Source organism: Chaetura pelagica, unplaced genomic scaffold (genome assembly GCF_000747805.2).
Source record: "Chaetura pelagica isolate M959 unplaced genomic scaffold, ChaPel_1.0 scaffold59, whole genome shotgun sequence".
Taxonomy (NCBI): domain Eukaryota; kingdom Metazoa; phylum Chordata; class Aves; order Apodiformes; family Apodidae; genus Chaetura; species Chaetura pelagica.
In genome coordinates this window covers 1,579,184-1,599,978 of record NW_009954416.1, presented here as the reverse complement: position 1 = coordinate 1,599,978, position 20,795 = coordinate 1,579,184, and the positions used below count along the sequence as shown (strand labels likewise).

The 20,795-nt window shown below is 38.5% G+C and overlaps 1 protein-coding gene across 1 annotated transcript in view; it reads left to right on the top strand.

The window, feature by feature from the left end:
* Positions 1-167: 167 nt before the first annotated feature.
* LOC104394782 (metabotropic glutamate receptor 5-like) overlaps positions 168-20,795 on the top strand; it is a gene marked incomplete at its 5' end in the record, with an annotated part of 38,680 nt that continues 18,052 nt past the window's right edge. The window contains 3 exons of the mRNA XM_010004417.1: positions 168-336; positions 4,565-4,691; positions 13,287-14,226. Coding sequence (XP_010002719.1) covers positions 168-336; positions 4,565-4,691; positions 13,287-14,226 — 1,236 coding nt within the window. The remainder of the gene's footprint in view (positions 337-4,564; positions 4,692-13,286; positions 14,227-20,795) is intronic.

The window sequence follows — 20,795 nt, the reverse complement described above, 5'->3', positions numbered from 1 at the left end:
TATCACAATATTACTGGGAGAGTCTCAAGGGCAAGCATGAAACTTGCAGTTTCACCCTTCTTCTTTTTCAACAAGTTTGATTGTGACTATATAATGTTCCTTTAATCTGAAACTTTTTGTGATATTCTCCTCTACTCAGCTATGTGTCCCCTTTTGTGTTTCTAAAGATATGAAATCATGAATTTCAAGAAAATGGGGAAGGACTACTTTGATTATATTAACGTTGGCAGCTGGGACAATGGAGAGCTGAAGATGGACGATGATGAAATATGGTCAGAGAAAAACAATATCATCAGATCTGTGTGCAGTGAACCTTGTGAAAAAGGCCAGATAAAGGTAAACATTTTTCCCATTCTTGGGTAGTTTACACAGCCTTGAAATTTGAAAACAAGTTTTCCCTGACTCACATGGATGCAGCATCCCACACCTTAATTAAAGTGCACAAACTAACACGTCTAGTTCTTACCTGTATCATAGACATCTTGCTTTTTTTCATATATTGCTACATACTCCTATATCTGTGAATTGCTGACTTTTTAACTCTCATATTCCAAATTCTTTAAAATAAGTATTTTAGGGTTTTCCTTTGCCACGTATTTTTACAGCATCTGATCCAGAGTAGGGCAATTCCCTGACTGGGAATTGTCAGTACATTTGCAAATAAATTATAGAAAATAATTGCTACTAATTCAGAGCTACACATTCACACCTAAACTGGAATTTTATTAATCAGAACGTAAGTCTGTGGCATCATCAGAGAACACTGATAAAGACTTCTATTTAAAACTTCAGGAAACATAGGTGATTTTTTATTTGTTTATTTTTTTAATCACATCCTGTTTTGCTGCTGCTTTGTTTCTACTTTTTGATTTTTCCTTCCTCCCTTTCCATGTCACAGTAAGTGAGCAGGGCAGATAAATCTGTCATATAATAACTGTACTCTATTATCCTTCAGCATCCCATAACACTGAAGAACAGGTAAATACTGCAAGTCCTTAGCTTACCTTACAGTAATTTATTTTTGTATAATACTTATATCCCCCCAGGCTGTGGACTGAGGGGATGGGCATGGACAGCAGAGTGCTTCAGACTGGAAAAAAAACAGCTGTAATTTCTGACATAGAATCATAGAACCATAGAATTATTTGAGTTGGAAGGGACCTCAAAGATCATCAGTTTCTAACCACCTTGCTATGAACAGGGACACCTCACAGTAGACCAGGCTGCACAAAATTTCATGCAACCTGGCCTTAACCACCTCCAGAGAGGGGACATCCACAACGTCCCTGGGCAACCTATTCCAGTGCCTTACTACCCTCATGGTGAAGAATTTCTGCCTGCTGCCTAACCTGAATCCCCCTCTTTCAGTCTAAAACCATTACCCTTTGTCCCATCACTACCCTCTCTGATGAAAAGCCTCTCCCCAGCTTTCCTGTAGCCCCTTCAGGTACTGGAAGGCTGCTATAAGGTCTCTCCAAATCCTTCTCATCTCCAGGCTCAATAGCCCCAATTTCCTCAGCCTGCCTTCACAGCAGAGGTGCTCCAGCCCTTTGATCATCTTGGTGGCCCTTCTCTGGACCCTTTCCAACAGCTTCATGTCTTTTCTGTGATGATGGCTCCAGAGCTGTACACAGTACTCCAGGTGCTCATGAGAACAGAGCACGAGGGGCAGAATCACCTCCCCCACCCTGCTGGCCATGCTTCTTTTCATGCAGCCCAGGCAGCAGTTACTCTTGCTGGAAGCTGGATAACTGTGCTCCTTTGTTAACATGACATACTGCAAACTGGAAGCAGCTGCAGTGAGGGACTGTTGGGAGGCTGACCATGCTCTGCAATACAAAATTAATCCAGTATTTATAACGTGGTCATGATGTTTTATTCACTAACTGGTCTTTGACAGAGTCAGTAAGCACGTTTCATCTGACCAAATTTGTATATCTTCAGTGTAGGCTTATACAGCTGCATCAGGCTTCTGAACTTCCTTTAGAGTCAATGAAAATAATTCCAGATAAAGAGTCATCTCATCCTTCTGTAGACTTTGAAAAGAGTTAATATGAGTCTTGGTGTAGAAACATTTCTTTCTCTTCACTGGTGGTAGAAGGCACCCAGCCAGGACATTTGGTTCAGACAAGAATATACTTTCTGCAGACACATAAAGGAAGGCTGGATTAATTACTCTCACAGGAGCTAAATGTTAGCTTGCTCCAGCCACGAAATCACATACGTGAGAGGACAGAGATGGACGAACAGATAATAACTAAGCAGCTCTGAGTTCCTTTATGATTTGTTGCTATAACAGAGGTGATGGGATCTTGTTGTCTCCATTAATACAGTCTCCTTCTACTTTCTCTCTGTGCTTTCAAGGATTCTCCTGAAAGAATTCTTCACCATGAAACCAATTCATCACACAAATAGACACAATGTCTGAAATATTCTTTATGCTACTCATTAGTTATTGATTATAAATCTCAAAGCTTACTACACAGTCCTTCATTTTCATGGTCTTCACAGATGATGGGGAGGCCTTGATCCTGCCAAGTTTTATGATGGTTTTCCTACAGAATTCTATGGGGCTCAGTTATTATGCAGGAATTTGAAATATTCAGTTTTGTGATATCCAACACTCAGCAATATCTGTACAACCATCTGAAGAACTTGGTAAAATCCAAAAAACAGTCCAACCTTACATATTTTAAATAGTGAGGACATATGAATATTTAAAAAACTATGGGTTTGATGAATTGCCCAGGTGACAAGGGAAGGGAAAATAATTTTTGTTTTAAAGAGAATTTTTGTGGTTAAAAGGGAAAGAAAAGATTGTTTTACAGCTCAGTGCTACAGCAAACAATTGCTCAAGAAATGTAAAATAAAAGGTTGAAGAAATAACTAACTCACCAGTTTAATACCAAAAAAAAGTCTGACATGATTCTAACTAGTAGATAGCAATTCTTTTGATTTCTAGAGAATTATATGTAATCCTTAACTGGATTAAATCTGGGTTAGTTTTGAGTAAGAAACAGTCAGTGACCAGATCCTTGAGGTCCTTTCCAACCTAGTATTCTATAATTCTATGATTCTACAATTCACTTATGTGAAGGATTTGACAAATTCCAGGTATTTTATAGAAGATGTTGATTTGGTTAAAATTTAACAGAAAAGGGTTATAGTTTAATTACATTAATAAAATGTTTAGTTGTATTGATAATAGTGTATGGTTGTTATCTTGCCATTTAATTTTCTTGAGTCTTTTATGTATTGTAAAATTGTAGGTTTTTATGACGCATCAAGTTTACCAAGATATGTGCCTAAAAATAATACAAGCTCTCCAGGAATTTATTTTCCCTGACACAAGAAATTTTGTCATTTGTTCAATTTTCACCCTAGTTCAAAGTAAATTAAATCCCAAGATGTTACATTTTCTGGAGGAAAGATATCCTGTTTTGCTCTAGTCTCTTATGTCACTTATGCTCCCATGGCATTTCTGCCAGTTTAGGTATCCAGGTGTGGCTTTTCTTCTTCTCATGCTCTACAATTTTAAAAACAAAATAAATAATTGAAGTTTTCAAGTTCTTATATTGCTGATGAATATTATACCATTTACATTTTTTCACTGTAATGTTGCAAAGATCAATCCAGTTCTTCTGTATTACACTCTTTTATATTCCATTTATTAAAATGACAATTAAGGTGTTTGGTTTTGAAACCATCTTCTACATTCGTCATTGCAAAAGATTCATAAGTCAGCCTACTTCTTATGCTATAATTGGGAATATCCATTTATAAATAGTTTGGGAAGAGCAGAGAAACTGGGAATACATTATTTCAAAAGAAAGACATACTGACAACAAGCATAGATGTTTTCAGTGCTCAGAGATGATAAGTAATGATCTTGAAAAATCTGTATCTCAATTTTGAGCATGCAATAACACTTGGCAGTAAATCACAAAATCAGAAATCAGGTCAGACGTAAAAATGGATAAAGATAACATGCTCACTCTTAAATGTTAATTAGAAATTATGTTAATTAGTAATTAAACAATTCTGGAAAGGCATGTTCAGTTTGATGTCTGGAGAAAATCAGTTTTAAGAAATCACTCATAATTGGATGACAAATAAGCAAGCCAAAAACCCCAAAATGAATCCTTAGGGAAATAATGTTATTGACATGATTCCCCATACGGACCAAAATGGAGTGAATTATATACCTTGAGTATCATGCATTGGCTTCTATAGGCACATTGCCATGTAGAAATGTTTTGTTAATTCTAAGAGGGGAAAAAATATCTTATTGTCTGTCTGTACCTCCATTTGTACTTCTGTAGGGTTGATGTTTGGTTTCTTCTGGTATACACATGATGGGGGAACTGAGAACTTGTGTCATTTTTTGTACAAGCAAACATATAATAAAAAGGTAATCTCTTTAATTTTTTTATTTTTTTTTAACCACCACAACAAACAAAAAAACACCTCTATCAAAAAAAACAGATTAAAAAAATAAGTTAGCAACTAGGGCAGCCTGAATATGCACTGGTGCTGGTAAAGAAAATGTCACTTTTTGTCTCAGGTGATCCGTAAAGGAGAAGTGAGTTGCTGTTGGACCTGCACCCCTTGTAAAGAGAATGAATATGTATTTGATGAATACACATGCAAGGCCTGTCAGCTCGGCTCCTGGCCCAACGATGACCTCACAGGTAAATGAGTGGTGGCTGTGCTCATGTTGTCAATTAAAATGTTCATCTGCTGAGCTGAAGAAACAAATGCCATATATGAGTGAGTATGAGGACTGTTTCGGTCAAAACAAACCCAGGGCTAAAGATGAAAATGTAACTGAGGCTGGTATTTGGCTTCTTAAATCACCTTGATTCAGGAATTGCTGGTACAATTCAGCTGCTTTCTAGTGACCTGAGTTACCTGATCTGGAAATAAGAAAAATAGTGCTGTGGGTTTGTATTCAACGTTGTTGTAACCTCTAGCTGGTGGTGCAGATCTTGTCCTTCCCCGAACAGGCAGAGAAAATAAGTCCTTGTCAGAGAAATTATTAAGGGAGGACAGATTTCAGAGTTTTATTTGCTTCCCAAGCAGGTACAGAAGAGTTGTGCAGCATTTTCTTTTTCAATCTGAGAAGGTTATGAACTAGTTGGAAGTAGCTGCTGCAATTACTGCTGCTAAATTCATGAGTCCAAATAGACTTAAGTTTGCTTTAGTCTTTTGTTCACCAGAGTCTGCTAGAATACCAGGTTCATGTGCTCCTTGCCATGCTCTTGCAGAATACCAATTTGACTACTTTAGAAATAAATTACTCCAACACTTGTATTCCACAGCCTCTGTTCTTTATGACTAATAAACAAAACTCAGGTATTGTAAAGTTCAGAGCACACACCACTTCAAAACACTGTTCAAGGCTCAGGTTCTCACTGTGCTCTGTATAGCCAAGGGGAGATGAGACAGGCGTTTTTGTGGTTTGTTTGTTTGTTTTTTTCTAGAAAAGCTTGTAGACTTGCTTTCTGTATAACTTCTGTGGATAAGTGGAATATTTTTTGAAGTGAAAGAGCTAGAAGACAAAGGGAAAACCAGTTTGCTTGATTAATTTACATAAGTGGAAGAGTCAGGCAAAGCTTGGCCTACAGACATGTTTTTTATATAAAGTTAATACTTTCCTGATTAAGAATGTTACATTGCTGTGATATATGAGCTAAATTACCTAATTACTGGAAAAATGTCATTTAGCCATGAAATTGATGGGGTATTTTTCAGAAAATGTCAAATATGAAACTTTCCATGAGAAAAAAACTTTAAACTGAGAAAGCTGAAACAGCAATAAAACGAATTTGCAAGTGTTCCCCCAGCCCTACTTGCCCAGTTCTCTCCCTCCAGACATTCAGCAGTCAGCAAAGCCTTCACATGTCAGAGAAAGGTCTCTTGTGCCAGGAGAGTGGAAAATCTGAGAAAAAGACTCCTGGTTCCACACGTCCCCCATAGAAGAATATTGAGGGTTTGGTATAAACTCAGATTCACCAGTGCTTGGTGGGTCATCCAGAAGACTCCAAAGCCCATGTTGCAGAGACCAGGCCACTGCACCAGGCTGCTCAGTTTATGAAGTTTAACTAGTGGAAATCTTCAGTTCTTCAACCACCAGAGATCCTGTCTAGGATGTGGCAGATTCCAGCTCATATCTCTGTTAAAGTGAGCACCTGAAGTTTTGTTCAACATAGCTGGAAAAGGAGCTGCTACAAGTTCCTTAGGGGGGTATTTGCTCCAGGTGCCTCACTGGACAACAGATGATCCATTTCTGAAACAACAGTGATGGTACCTGACCATTGACATGTTGAGGCTTGGGTAATTAGACTGTAAGAACCCTATGTGAGGCAAAGTGGAGTGGGACAGCCACCAGTTTGGCCTTCGGGCTCTGTGTTTCGAGCTGGGTCTCCAGAACACACAGATCTCCGTGCCTCAGGCAAGGCATTGGTTTGGGTTTGTAGAGGGTTTACTTTCTGAAGGTTTTACTTTGCCCTCAGGATGGAAGAGCAGGATGGGTTACCACCTCAAAAGGTCTTGTAGGATGAATCAATGATTTTCCACTCAGTTTAGATTGTTTAAAAGGCAAGTAGTTGTCTTTCTAGCCAAGCCAACTGCTTTCTGTATTACATGAGCTGCTACATTTAGCAAAACATTAATCTGGCTTTAGACATGCATTTTATGGCTTTATAGGCTCCAAAGCCAATAGGCACACAAAACAATATCCATGCAAAGTGTTCCCCAGGAGAGTTAACCCGTGTTCCTCAGCCAGAAACAAATTCAGCAGGCACTATTTGGAGACTGAACCCTGCCTTGGCCTCTATGAGAACAGCTGATACCATTCATACTCCTGGCATCAGGACACCCATCACCACAGCTTCACTGCTGTGCAGTCCCTGCCTAACTTACTATTCACGTGATGGCTGGATCTTGTCTTATTTAGCTTTGTATTTAAAACTGATTTTAAAAAGTCCATTCCCAGCTGGTTCATAAAATAAATTGAGCTGTATTTTTAATGATACTTTTGCAGCTTGTGAAAAACTGCCTCTCAGTTTTGTTTACAACATAAGATTTAGTAATAAATGTGAATTAAAAGTACAGAGAAGGAGATGTATTTTCTATTCTGGCAAGGAAATTTCCCTTCAGTTTTGTAAAGCATACACAAAGCTCCTTGAAATGTCCCTATGTTGGATATTGCAGTAGTCCCTGCTGCTTGATAAAGCCATGTCAGCTTCACAAGGCTACACTTTGGAATAAGTTTTCCTTGCATGACCACCTTTAGATGAGAGTCCTGTAAATGTAGCAGCCAAGTGCCTGAGAAGGCTTTCATTGTGGAGCTGCACTTCACTGTTTGCCAAAGATCTTAACAGAGATAAAAAAATTTTGGAATCCTTTTTTGGCTCAGACAACGAAACATCACTCCATCTTTCTTATGCTCAATGATCAGCATCACTTTTGTGCCACAAACTCCACTATATAAAATGTGTAAAGGTAGGTTGTTGCTCACAGAAAGGAAGAGAATAATGCTTTATTTTCAGTCAACTGTGGAATATCAGGATTCAGATGCAGGGAGGGAGAGGACAGAAAGGATGCAATACATGTAGGAAAATGAAGTTACTCTCAGAACAGAAAAATACATTGGAGTTCTGAAGTAAAGGTACAGGAAACCCAGAGGCAGGGGGAAAGACAAGTGGGAATTTCTCTTGATTAAATCAGTTACTGGAAAATATCTCCATCTAGAAGTGAAGTTGAGGAAATAAAGAGAATGTTTAGCTGCCCATATTTTATTTTCTCACAAATTTCAGTTTCATTGTTTATACAGAGGCTCCAGGACCAGGCTCCTCCTTGGACAAAAAAACTAGTCTTTCTTTTCTCAAAATTTATCTGTACCATTCCTATAATACACCCCAATTCATTTTCTTCCTCCTGGTTTAGTATCAAGAAATGCTTTCCAAGCAACGTGGCTTCCCCATGTGTTGTGTCAGCAACATTCATACATTAAAGCACCCCTTCACACATTAGTATGTCTAGTGTGACTGACTCAATTAGAGTGGGAGAAACTCACAGGTTTAAGTCCAGAAGTAAATGTCAATCCCTCCACTATTCCTCAAAGCCCTTCTTTGCGATATATTCACCGTGGAGGGCAGAGAAATAGATGCCAGGCACTTTTTGATACACATTAAGAGATTTTCTTAACGAGGAGGACCAAACCTAAATGAAATTAATTTTTCACTAGCTTGATGAAAATGGATTTTTGTTCTCCAAAAATAAAACTGACTTTGAGGACGTGGTCTTCTGCACTCAAAAACTGTGCCTTGGAAAGAGCAAATAAGTTTTGTTCAGCATTGCAAAGCTTTTTCAGTGGATGTAGGAACATCTTGGTTCAGTTCTCACTGATGCTGGTTTAAGGGCATTTTTGAGGTGGGAAAGGGGAAATTATTATCTTTCTGTGATTCACAGACAACAAACAATAATAACAGAAAAAAGTTTTGTCTAATGACCTCAGGCACTGCAAGGAAAGTAGATTATATTAATTTCAGTGACATCTGGATTATGTCTAGGCTGTATTGACAATTTTGTTGTTCTCTGTGTATTTCAAATACACTGTCTATTTTATTTTTTCAATTGGATTCCCACAAAAACAGGAACTGAAATATTCTAAAGCTCTTTAAAAAACTGTTTTGTCATTCAAGGACAAGGCTAAACATCAGAAATATATGGGTTTTATTATAGTTCCAAAAATACTTTCACCAAATCAAGTACAGTAAACCCAGGACAGCAGAGTCATGACCTTGTTTGCCTGTTCCATTTTGCCAGATAAGAGCTGGATTATCCAAATGACCCTTGAACAGAAAGGACTGAGAATAGAACAAAACACCTGTGGAGCCAAGGGCAGGGGTGATGCTCTATGTCCAATCTCAGCAGATCCCCACCAGGGCTTGGCCAGCTCTTCCTGCAGCTTGCTGGTTTGGGCTGTGGCAGAAGTCACAGGGAGCTGAGGCTTGAGAGTGTCATATGATTGGATCTTGCCCTAGCACCCCCACCACTCCTCAGCCAAAAAAATCATTAACCTCTTGCCCAGAAAAATTTAAAATGGTAACTGCTTGTTGCCATCAAGCTTCTTTCCTGTATTGTTGCTTGCAATAAAGTTACAGTAATTGGTAATTTCAGTGATTGTCTGAAAGTTGTGAGCAGAAGGCAGAACACAATTTAGCCTGTGCTGAATTGATAATGCTGCTGAAACATTACTGGTGTCTTGCTTTCACCATAATTGGTAAGGCTGTACCATTTTTATCTGTTTTTAACATTATAAATGCACATCAGCAGACATAATGTCCAATTTTCACCTTGAATTCCTGTGCCCTTTATTTCTCTTTCCTTTTTATTTCTTATTCCACATGAAATGTAATCACATGCATAAGTCACTCTCTACACCAGCCTCTCAGAGAAAGCAGATGAGGACGTGTTAAGGGTTCATGTGACAATGTTATGACCAGGATCTCTGGCTGTCATTTCATCCCCTCCCTTTTTGCTGGCTTTGTAGGCTTTCCTTCCCTCAATTGCTTGTTCCAGGTAAGGTGTGGACTTTAGTTTCCAGTCCATTTACAGCCCAAGCCTCCAGTGTGAACCAAACAGAGCTTTAGACTGAAGTGAGTGGGTTCAAGAATGCTGAGCTCAACAAACAGCTCTTGGAGGCTGCTGGGCTGGATGAAGGTGGGCTTGCCAACAAAGCCAGAAGGAACGGCTTGTCATGATGTCTTAAATTATGAAAAGTTTGCTGAGCACAACGTAGTCTGAACAAAACATTTACAACACACAGACAGCATTTTTTAGTGAAATTTAAATCAAAACATTAGAGTTACCATAAGGACGGGACTGATTGCTGTAATTCATCAGTTGTTCCAGTCATTCTGCACATTTGTATAATTAAGGAATCATTCCCCATGTGGTGATAGAGTAACTGTAATGTATTATTCTAAGATTCATAACCCTGCCTTTTGCTGCAATGCACAACTCAGTACTTTTGTGTCACTAGGGATTTAGGCTCCTGAGCCACAGATATCCCAGCTTTCATGGTTTAAAATATGACCCATTCCAGCTCCTGCCCTGCAGAAGTGGCAGAGTAAACACATGCACAGTCCCTTGCAGCATCCAGTGACTGTGCAAACCTGCCTCTGCTGATGGTTTTAGTAAATGTGCCAGCCTGGGAAATTTGGCAGCTAAGAAAACAGCACACAGTTGGTCACCTCTACATGCCCTGCTATTGTAGCAACTTCAAAAGGTCTCAAAAGAATTGTGCAAAGAACTGGTAACTATAATAATTTACCATAGCAGCAGAACTTCATACCAAAACATTAAAGATGTCATCGCTCACTTGAATTGGTACATATTCCATGTGGAGGTAAGGGGACTGATTTCTCACTCTGGACTTTGGAGACAGTAATCCTTATTTTTGCTTTGTCACGTTGGGTAAACTCTTGGTGTTTAAAAACTGAAAGAAAGTAAATAAATAAATAAATAAACAAACAAAATGATACTGAAAAAATAAAATAAAATAAATAAATATATACTAAAGTAAAAATTAATAAAAGCCACCCTGCCAGCTTCATGTAGATTTTTATTCTCAGTGTTCAATTTTTGCGTATCGATTCTCCGTAAATGAAAACCCAAATAACTAATCAAGATATCCCTTCTCCAATCTTTGGGGATTATAAAGAAAAAAATACTCAGAAGCATTAATATAAATTATCAAACAGTATAACATCAATACACTTTGAATAATACGTGCCAAATCCTACGTGGAGACTCTCATAAAAAATAGGATGTGACTAGGTTGCTTAGGCTTCAGCTGTGGTGTTTGGTCTTCTGCTGTCCTTGGAAGGATGTTGTCAATGGGTTGAACTCACTGCCCACGATGCCAAAACCCACTGAAGAGTATTTCTCAGTTGCTAAATCAGCAGTAATCATCTGCCAGTTTTAGTCGTCATGTGCAGATTCAGTGACCTTCAGCTCATGATGTTGACTTAAGAGACTTCACTGAATTCCCTTCACTTTCCAGAGTGCACCTGCTCACAAGATTTCATATGTCATGCTCGCTTTTGGAACTAGTTTAATTATATATTTTATATTGCCTGCCATGAAAGGGATTTTCAGTGCTAAGCTAATGCACTTTTATGGATGCTGAAGGCACTGCAAGGTTTCCCAGTTGTCAAGGATATAATAACAAATTAAAACAATGTCAGGATCAAATCCCAAGAAATTATGGACTATGATACAGTGTTTCATTTTGTGAACTCTTCTCCCAGGGTAACAAATTTTAATGAAATTTGAAGGATCAGACAAGAGTGACAAGTTTATCTCTATAGAGAGGACATAGACTTATGGCAGCGGTCAGACCTTGAAGAGCTTCTCCTCTCCTTGTTTATGGCACAATTTAGCCCTTATTTGCAGTAGCCAGATGTTTTTACAAAGTACCAGAATCTTTTTTTCTTTTTTTTTTCCCAATTCCCAGCGTGTCTTTCTACATCTTTATCTGTAATTTGTTAGTGACTTTTGATGCTCCTTTCAGAAAACCTTTCCCTACCATGTCAAATGGGACTCTGATTTTTATGGGTTTTTTTTCTGCTTGTCTTGCCTTTCACATCTGAATTTAGTGTCTTGCTCCCAAGGGTTACATTTCTGGCCAGAAGAGCACAGAGGCAGTCTTATATTAATGTTACTGAGGCTCTAGTCCCAGAAGCAGTGCAGTCTTGAGCACAGAGTAGAGCAACCCTACACCTGCTCCAAATTGGACTGGTTCCTAACAGCCTTTCCACAGCCCAAGATTGCTTCAGCACACTGCAGGGGCCATAAGACATGGCACCTGGCTCTGTTCCACCTGGAGATTCTGAGCCAGCTAGAAGAGAAGCCTTTCCAGGTGTTTGAAGATGCTCATGAAGTGTAAGAGGTGGGTTGTAGGGCAGAATCTTGTCCAAATTACCACAGAGCATACACATATTTAGGGGACAGGAATGAGTTCTGTGTTACCATTTTTCAGTCTTGACTTTGGTATAGTCCTGGCCATCGACCTAACCTGAACTCTCACAGTGTAGTTTTCCCATATCTCTTTTAGTTGCTCTGGTTGTCCCTTTCTGCAAAGTGTCATTGTCACAAAACCGTTAGCTGCAAAACTATTATATATGAAACTATCATATATGAAAAATATTATATATAAAACCTCACCGGTCATTGCCTTATGAAGACTGTCCAGTTCTTAAATCTTAACTGAGGAATAAATCATTACAGAGTTTAGCATTTTCCTTGTAAATCATACCCAGTGATGGGGGAAAAACTGGGACAAGATTTCAGCTTTTTTCTCAGGTATTTTATTAAGACAATGTAAAAAAGTAATAATGCAAGAAAGGCATGAAATAGTCTGAAAACCAATGCTGAAGCCTAAACAACAACCAGCAACAAGTTTTCTGCCAGTTTTTACTCCTGTCCATTGACTTGTTCACTGTGGAAAGAAAACCTTTGACTTCCTATGACATGCATACATAGAATTACTTATTAAAACCTACACACAGACTGAAGAATGTGTTGCACTGCTAATTCAGCTTTGACACTAATTTATTGAATTCAGCTTGATTTCATAAGTTAGAGATTTTAATTCCTCAGAAATCTCAAAAGGATAAATGACAGATAAAGAACTGAGCGATGTGTGCCATCCCAAATTACCCATTATCTGCAACTCTGGTTCTAGAAAATTTTTGTAAGAAAAAAAGTAACATTTTTGGGAAAGAAACAACCTCTTCTTCTTGACAGGTAGTGTCTGTAGAGTGTTCTCCATAATCATTAAATAAGTACCTATATCTTTCACAGTGTACAATATAAGAAGTGGGATTGACAACTGGTCCTTTAAGTGCATGTAATACCCAGACAACTCTGAAGCATTTTGCACTGAGATAATACAATGTGATTCCCAAATATATTCATAAATTACTGTATTTTAAACAATTTAAAAGGAAAACTCCACTGTGGATACTCTTAATCAGCTTGTTTGGTTTTTTTCCAGTCATCATGTTATATTCCAGAGCTACTGAAATAAGCTGTCGATGAAATGTATTTATTGTGCCATTATATTAACATAATCTTAGCCTATACTCATTGTAATGGCACCTTCCTGAAAGATAAAAAGAAGATAAATATTAGGAAAACCTGTAACTACATAAATAAACAATCTGATTCTTACACACTTCAGTTTACCTCCCATTTGATTTCTTTTTCTGCAGGTTGTGACCTCATCCCAGTCCAGTATCTCAGATGGGGTGATCCTGAACCAATCGCAGCAGTTGTTTTTGCGTGTCTGGGTCTGCTGGCCACCTTGTTTGTCACAGCTATATTCATAATGTACCGTGATACTCCAGTGGTCAAATCATCCAGCCGAGAACTTTGCTACATCATTCTAGCTGGCATCTGCTTGGGTTACTTGTGCACTTTCTGCCTCATCGCGAAACCTCAACAGATTTACTGTTACCTTCAACGAATCGGCATCGGCCTCTCCCCAGCTATGAGTTATTCTGCTCTAGTAACTAAAACCAACCGCATTGCAAGAATCCTGGCTGGAAGTAAGAAGAAGATTTGTACAAAGAAACCTAGGTTCATGAGTGCCTGTGCCCAACTGGTTATTGCGTTTATCTTGATTTGTATACAATTAGGCATAATTGTTGCCCTCTTTATAATGGAACCACCAGACATAATGCATGATTACCCCAGCATCCGAGAGGTCTACCTGATCTGTAACACCACCAACCTGGGTGTTGTAACTCCCCTTGGATATAATGGATTATTGATCTTGAGTTGCACCTTTTATGCTTTTAAGACAAGAAATGTCCCAGCTAATTTTAATGAAGCAAAGTATATTGCCTTTACAATGTACACCACCTGCATCATTTGGCTGGCTTTTGTGCCAATATATTTTGGAAGCAACTACAAGATAATTACCATGTGTTTCTCCGTGAGTCTGAGTGCCACGGTGGCCCTCGGCTGCATGTTTGTGCCCAAGGTCTACATCATCCTTGCTAAGCCTGAAAGAAACGTGCGCAGCGCGTTCACCACATCGACCGTGGTCCGAATGCACGTGGGGGATGGAAAGTCATCTTCAGCTGCCAGCCGCTCAAGCAGCCTGGTGAACCTGTGGAAAAGAAGGGGATCATCTGGTGAAACCCTTAGGTAAAGTTTGCTAATGTGGGAGTGTGGGGAAGTTATTATGACCTTCTGAGAGTTACTACTAGTGGAAGAACACAGGGAACTCTATGAACTCCCTTTGCTTCTTCACTGGGAGAGGAGTATGTCCCCTCTCTCACATCGGTAACAGTTTCAGGTTTGATCTAGTCAAAATAAGAGACAGAGCAATGGACAAACAATTACAAGGCTAAAAGTACTGGCTGTGTCAAATGTACACTTAAAGTATGTAGGGAAGCAATGTCTTAGGAGAAAAAAAAAATCAACATAACAAGAAATATAACTCATTGCCTTGTCCTGAATGCAACCATTTACAATCTCTTTCCCTTAAATGAATTGCATAGTGTCTGGATTTTGCCTCTAGCAAAAGCAGTAAGATAACAGGGTTGCTGCTAGAGCTACTTAATCAAGGTGGAGTAACAAACTACTCTCAGGCATTTGAGGATTTGTTTCACATGACTCTTCTGTTACACCTTTTATCTCCTATTCATTTGATTTTTCCTTCTTGTATTATCTCTTCCTGTTCTCTTTCTTTTTATGCTCCCCATCTTGTCTTCTTTACCTTTTTTGATACCTTTTTCTGTATTCACTCTCCTAACTCTATAAAATTCAGATGCTCATAGGCACTTGCTATTCTTCCTGTCACTGAGCAGCTACTGCCTTGTGAGATGTTTCCTTGTTTCTTCCCAGGGAATAATTTTAATTCAGTAATCATTAAGACAACTTGGATATTCAGTGTATAAAAATTACAGTAAATAAACACTAAAGAGAAAGGAAAACTCTGTAGTGGAAATATTGCCATGCTTCACATAGCTGTGCACCCAGCCCAGTGGTTCATTTTAATCTTTTGATCCCTTTCACTTTTGATATGGCTGCTATGGGGTTGATTTGGTTTATTTAACTGCTGGCATAAACAGAGAATTCTGCTTATATGTAAGTGCAGAGAAACAGCTTTGTCATTCCTCAGCTATACGTGTCCGGCCAGGAAGTGACTTCTAGCTAGATTTTCCTCCTCACTGAAGCACACACAGATTTTAGGGGTGGTAATAAGAATATTTCCTGAAATGCCATTGTTCTCAACTGGAGTTGACGTGCAATTAAAGCAATTGTACTTGCATTTTTGTGTAAACTAAACTTTAGACTTAAAGGAGGATTTTATTAGTAATACCTGCAGGACAGATTATATCAAAGTGATAATTTGTTTCTGGCAGATTGATACTAATGCTTCTCTTTCAGGGACTTTCACTGGTAAAGAAACAGCCAGACTATTACAAGACATTTTACACCTATGATCAGTTAATGATGGTATCATACAATTCCTTTCCAGATGCTGAGTAGGATGCATTTTGAAATTATAAATGCATTATCAACTTAAGCGATGGTTGCCTAAACTGTTCTTTTCTATGGCCTCTCTCTGCATGCCTGAGGTGTTCAGGTCATTCTATAGCAACTTCTGGGCCAGCAAAAAGAAACATTCTTCGTAATACATCCTGAATACAAGGGCATTCTTCCCAACAGAGTTGGCTGTTTTCCTTCACTTTTGCTGCAGTGCTCTTTTGCCATCTCACAACTTTTTTACTCAACAACTTACAGATAATGGGAACATCTTGGGCTTGTGATGGATCTGTTTGTCATCTGTTTAGGCCTCATTTTGAAAGATATTTTTAAAAAATCTTAGTTTTGTTTTGAAAAGTAAGGAGTGTACCCTGCTATTAAATATCCCAAAAGGCAAGGTGAATTTTCTTTTTAAGGACTTTGTCTGCATTTCTTTATAACCCTTAATGAGCAGATAACACCTGCAGTAGAAAGCTATCAGCAGAACGTACTAGATCACCATCAGCAATGACTTCTTGTTCAATACAAATGTCTTCGAAATGTCCTGAAGAGGATTGAGAGTGCCCAATGTGAGTAGGTAGCAATGAGAAAGGCAGGACAAGGCTGATATATTTGTCTAAACATAAAGAATTACATTTTTTTTTCAACTTGGAGAATAACTCTTATGCCATCAGCAGTGTCTGAATCTTCAGCTGGCTAAAACGTGATGGAGCTAGTGAGTACAGAAATGTTGGGTCAGTGTGTGCCTAAAGGGTCTGGGAATCCAAGAGAAAATTTATTTCATCAATCATGGGAAATTCTCTTTAATCAATGCCTATTTGATTGCATGAAAGAAAACAGCAGAGAGTCCTGAAATGTGCTGAGTAAATTTAAAATGCTGCTCAAGACCTCAGCTGTGTCTGATATCATCTCAAGAAAGAAAAGAAAACCACTTTCAGCTTCAATTCTGCTTACTGTAAGATATGAACAGAGTCTGAACATTTTACTTAATATTAAAATATTTATTTTAAAAAAAATCTTGTTGCACAAAATAATACATTTCAAGGTATTATTCAGTACAATACTCAAAAGCTTGTTTGGATTAGCTGCTCAAGTAAACACTGAACTACTCAGAATGAAAGGAAGTACACACTAGACCTACGTGCCATGATTTAAAAAGCTCAAAGAGGTTTTATTTAAAAGAAAGTGAGTCACTGTTGAATTTGAAAGAAACACGCTATTTAAGTCACTAATGCGTAGAGGGGGCCCTATCATTAACATCTTGCTTCCTGACTCTAATTTATAGCACAGTGTAGTATTGCATCATATCGTTGTCAAACAGATAATGTCAATGCTCCATTCAGAGCTTTCACATCAGCTGCAAAATAACAGATCAGACTCCTTTTGCCTAAATAAAGCAAAGCATCTGTTAGAGTCCTAAATTACTTTCTGCATGGGGTGTTCTTCTATTAAGAAAACTCAGGCAAGCTGTGGGTACATGTTGGAATGAATCTTCACATACTGAAATATGTAGAAGGAGCAAGTAAAACTATTCATTACCTAGTGAAATGAAAACAGTTTCATATACGCTACTGTGATTAGCAGTGCTCACCAAAATATGTTCTACCCTCATTTAAAAGCAGGGCTAACAAACCGGACATTGTCAGAAGTGACTTCACAAAGAAGAATTCTGAAGTCTTTGTTGGAGTCAAAGCCACACAACCTGTGTTGGGATGAATCTAGACCTTGTGCTTTCCTTTATCTCACCAGTTCATTGCATAGGGATGAAGAAGGCCATAAGTAAATAAAGAACACCTTACCTTAAGTTCCCTGAAATTATTACCATATGTTACATAGCCCTTTTGTAAGAGTCCAAAATACAGGGCTAATTTATCCTTTTCACATTCTCAAATAATTCTTCATCCCAAGTAAGATAAGGACTGTTTGTATTTCTGCTACAAAAGCTGCTACTATGATATTTTTAGCCTGGACAGTTCACCCCAAAGTCTCAGTCATGCTGCCTGGGCATGGGGAATGGAGTAGATGGTCCAAAGTTTCTCTTAGCTGTCTCTCAACTTAGTCTGGATTTCACACAGTAATTTAAACACTGTAGGTGTTTATCTATTCTAGAACATGTCTTTAAATGGCCAGAACTACACAAGCTCCATTTTCCAAGCTTACATATACTAACCCTTTAAGCACGCACATCTCCCTCCAATGACCTGTAGAACAACAAGTTTGCTTTCCTTTAAAGGGGTAATAAACTATTCTGAGTGACCAGCAAAGTGTTAAAAACTGTTCTAAACACTGTCTCTCCCACACATATGTAGTAAGCAAGTGTTAAAAATCCTACCAATATATTTCTCTCTGCCCTTTATATTTTACCCAAATTCTCAAAGTGCAGCCAATGTTTCTCCTCTCCAATTATCCCACTCTTGGTGAGAGATGCCCTGGTGGTTCCCACCTTCAACTGCTTCTCTTGGAGGTCCTCAACCACCTTCAGTGTTCCTCAGTTCCTTCAGCAGAAAATTCTGCACTCTTCCAGCCTGAAACTTGTTACAGGGAAATCAAGAGGAACTTTGCATCCTTCTATAAATCAAGCTGTGGCCTAGGCACAAACAGCAAAGCTGTTCAGGCAATGAGGTGGAAACCTCTGCAAGAGGAGTGGGGTTATAAAACAGCATTGCAATCCCAAGATAAGACTTTCTGCTTGAAGCTTAGAGAATTAATTCATATGGAATCTCCCTTTTTTTTTCTTTTTTTTTTTTTCTTTTTTTTTTTTTTTTTTTTTTTTTTTTGCAGTGCAGTGATAGGCAGAAGAAAGAGATTAGGCAGCCAAAGTGTTTTTTAACTGCCACTTGGCCATTTGCCCTGCTATGATGTAGGACTCATTTAGGCTTCTTCCACCACATTCTCAAAAGACAGAATCTGGTAGGTGTCCAATAGGAGCCAAAAGTACTTTTCTAAAACAATACAAGATGGATGATCATCTTTTAAATGAGATAGGCTTGCTAAAAGTAGCTATTCCTTTAAGCAAATGGACTGAGCAGTATTTTCAATCTGTTACCCAGGCAGGCAGATATGATTACTCAACGAGAAAGAATGATCACTAGTAAACTCAGATAATGTTACCCATATTCAAGATACGTTGGCTGTTTGTGATATGGCACATAATTCCTCCACACAGAGGGGAAGAGCACAATACTAGACAACAGAAAAAGATGCACATCAATTTCTGCACCTTATCAGAGACACCCACAGCAACTCACAAATCTCTTTGAGATTAAAACTTGGTATCCTGGTGAGATAGTGATACTTAATTCCACCTGGATTTACTACGTAATGCAGTATTTGCTGAATAATTAAACATAAACTGTAGCTGTCAAAACCAATGAACAGACCACACTTTCTCAGTTTAGCTACAAGGATGTTCTGGGAGATGGTGTCAAATGCTTTACTGAAATCAAGATAAACCACATCTACTGCACTTCTATCATCTATCCACCTGCTTATGTCCTCATGAAAGGCCTAAGATGCATTAAAGCATCTTGAGAGACAACACATCAGGCACAGGTATCAGAAAAAGCATTCAGGTGTCCAGGCTCATGTGTTGTTAAATGCCATTCTCTGTCTCATATGACAATAACATAAGCAAGGTAGATTTTTTCTTTTGTCTGAATTTAGCCCTGGACCACCAGTGGCTGTAATTAGTGTTTATATCAGATGGTGCCCAACTGTGCCATAATTAAATATTTTGGAAACAGGTAGCTGCCATCACAGTGTGTGCCCTGTTTCCTGCAAGGAACAGCTGGTTTTCCCCTAGATCTGCTCTCTCTTATTTATTTCCCTCTTATTCCCTTCCTGAGTGTATTTGTTTCATTGCAATTCAAACAAGATCTATTTTGATCCACAAAATAAGAAAAATATGCTTGAATCAGCCTAGAATGTGCCATTCATGGTTTAAAAATATAGCAGACTAAATATTGTATCATGCATCAGCATGTTATACCTCAGCACCAAAATCTTGAGATGAACTTTTACAGAAGCCTCAATTTAAATTTCTCCCAAAATGTTGACCCTTTCTTTCTTGGGAAATTTCTCAAACATTCTTTCTAATTCTGAATCTGACTGAAATCCATGTAAAGCACTGAAGAAAAACAAGTGAACCAAACATTTCAGGCTTGAATGAACTTGAGCAATCTTAGCTGTTACATCTTCAAGGTCTGACTACTGCTATGTTGCATTAGGAAAGCCTGGAGAAAAACTCTTGAGTTTCCAGACAAATGGGAATCCCTATCTGAATAAACCTCTGGCACTGTTATGGGCCCCGTGCCAAGGGGCTCCAAGAAGCATTCCGTGAAATCCCCATTGTCCAGATGTCAGATTTTAACTAGTTGAAATCCACATCCATGAATAAGTGGATATATTTGAAGTTATGGCCATTGAGCTGTGATCAAATATTTTTAGAATATATGTGTGTGTTTTCAGCATGAGGGTTTCAGATGTGAATAGGACAGATTCAAATTCTGTATGCCTCAGAAAGATAAGCTGCCTGAGAGATGAAATAAGGCTGATATTTGACATGGAGCTTTCAATCCTGTAAAGAAGATGGAGTACAAGAAAAACTGGGGGAGTTTTGTGGAAAGCTGCAGCTGGCTCACATTCCACACATGTACACCCATTGAGAAAGATACTGATCATGAGTTTCTGCCACAGCATATTCTGTTGGGACACATCTCTTATAGTACAAGTGCCAATTTTGTCTTCATTTATATGCAGCTTGAACAATTTCTTTGACACATTTTGAATGGTGATAAAAGAACACTACACTTCATTTCCAAAATAGTTTGTAAAAACTTTTACTAACCAGACTTTGTCAGGGCATGGGTTATAGGTTCATACTGACAATTTTCACAGCCGAAGTGCTGAGATACTCTTGATGGTCTGATTGGTCATGCAGTACACTAACATCAGGTCAACTGCCTGCCAAAACAAGGGAAAACATGACTTTCCCAATTCACAGAATAACAGTCACAGAATTAAAAAAAACAAAAAAAACCCCAAAAAAACCAAAACCATAGGTTCTGCAGTTTCTGCAGGTAGTTGCACTGGTTTATGCATAGAAGCATGAAACTGAATATAGAAGAGGTTGTAACCTCGTGGTATTGAGCTCAAGACTGGACTGTCTTTCACATGGAGCCATATCAGCAGCCTATCAGTTACGTTAGCATGGATTGCTTTCC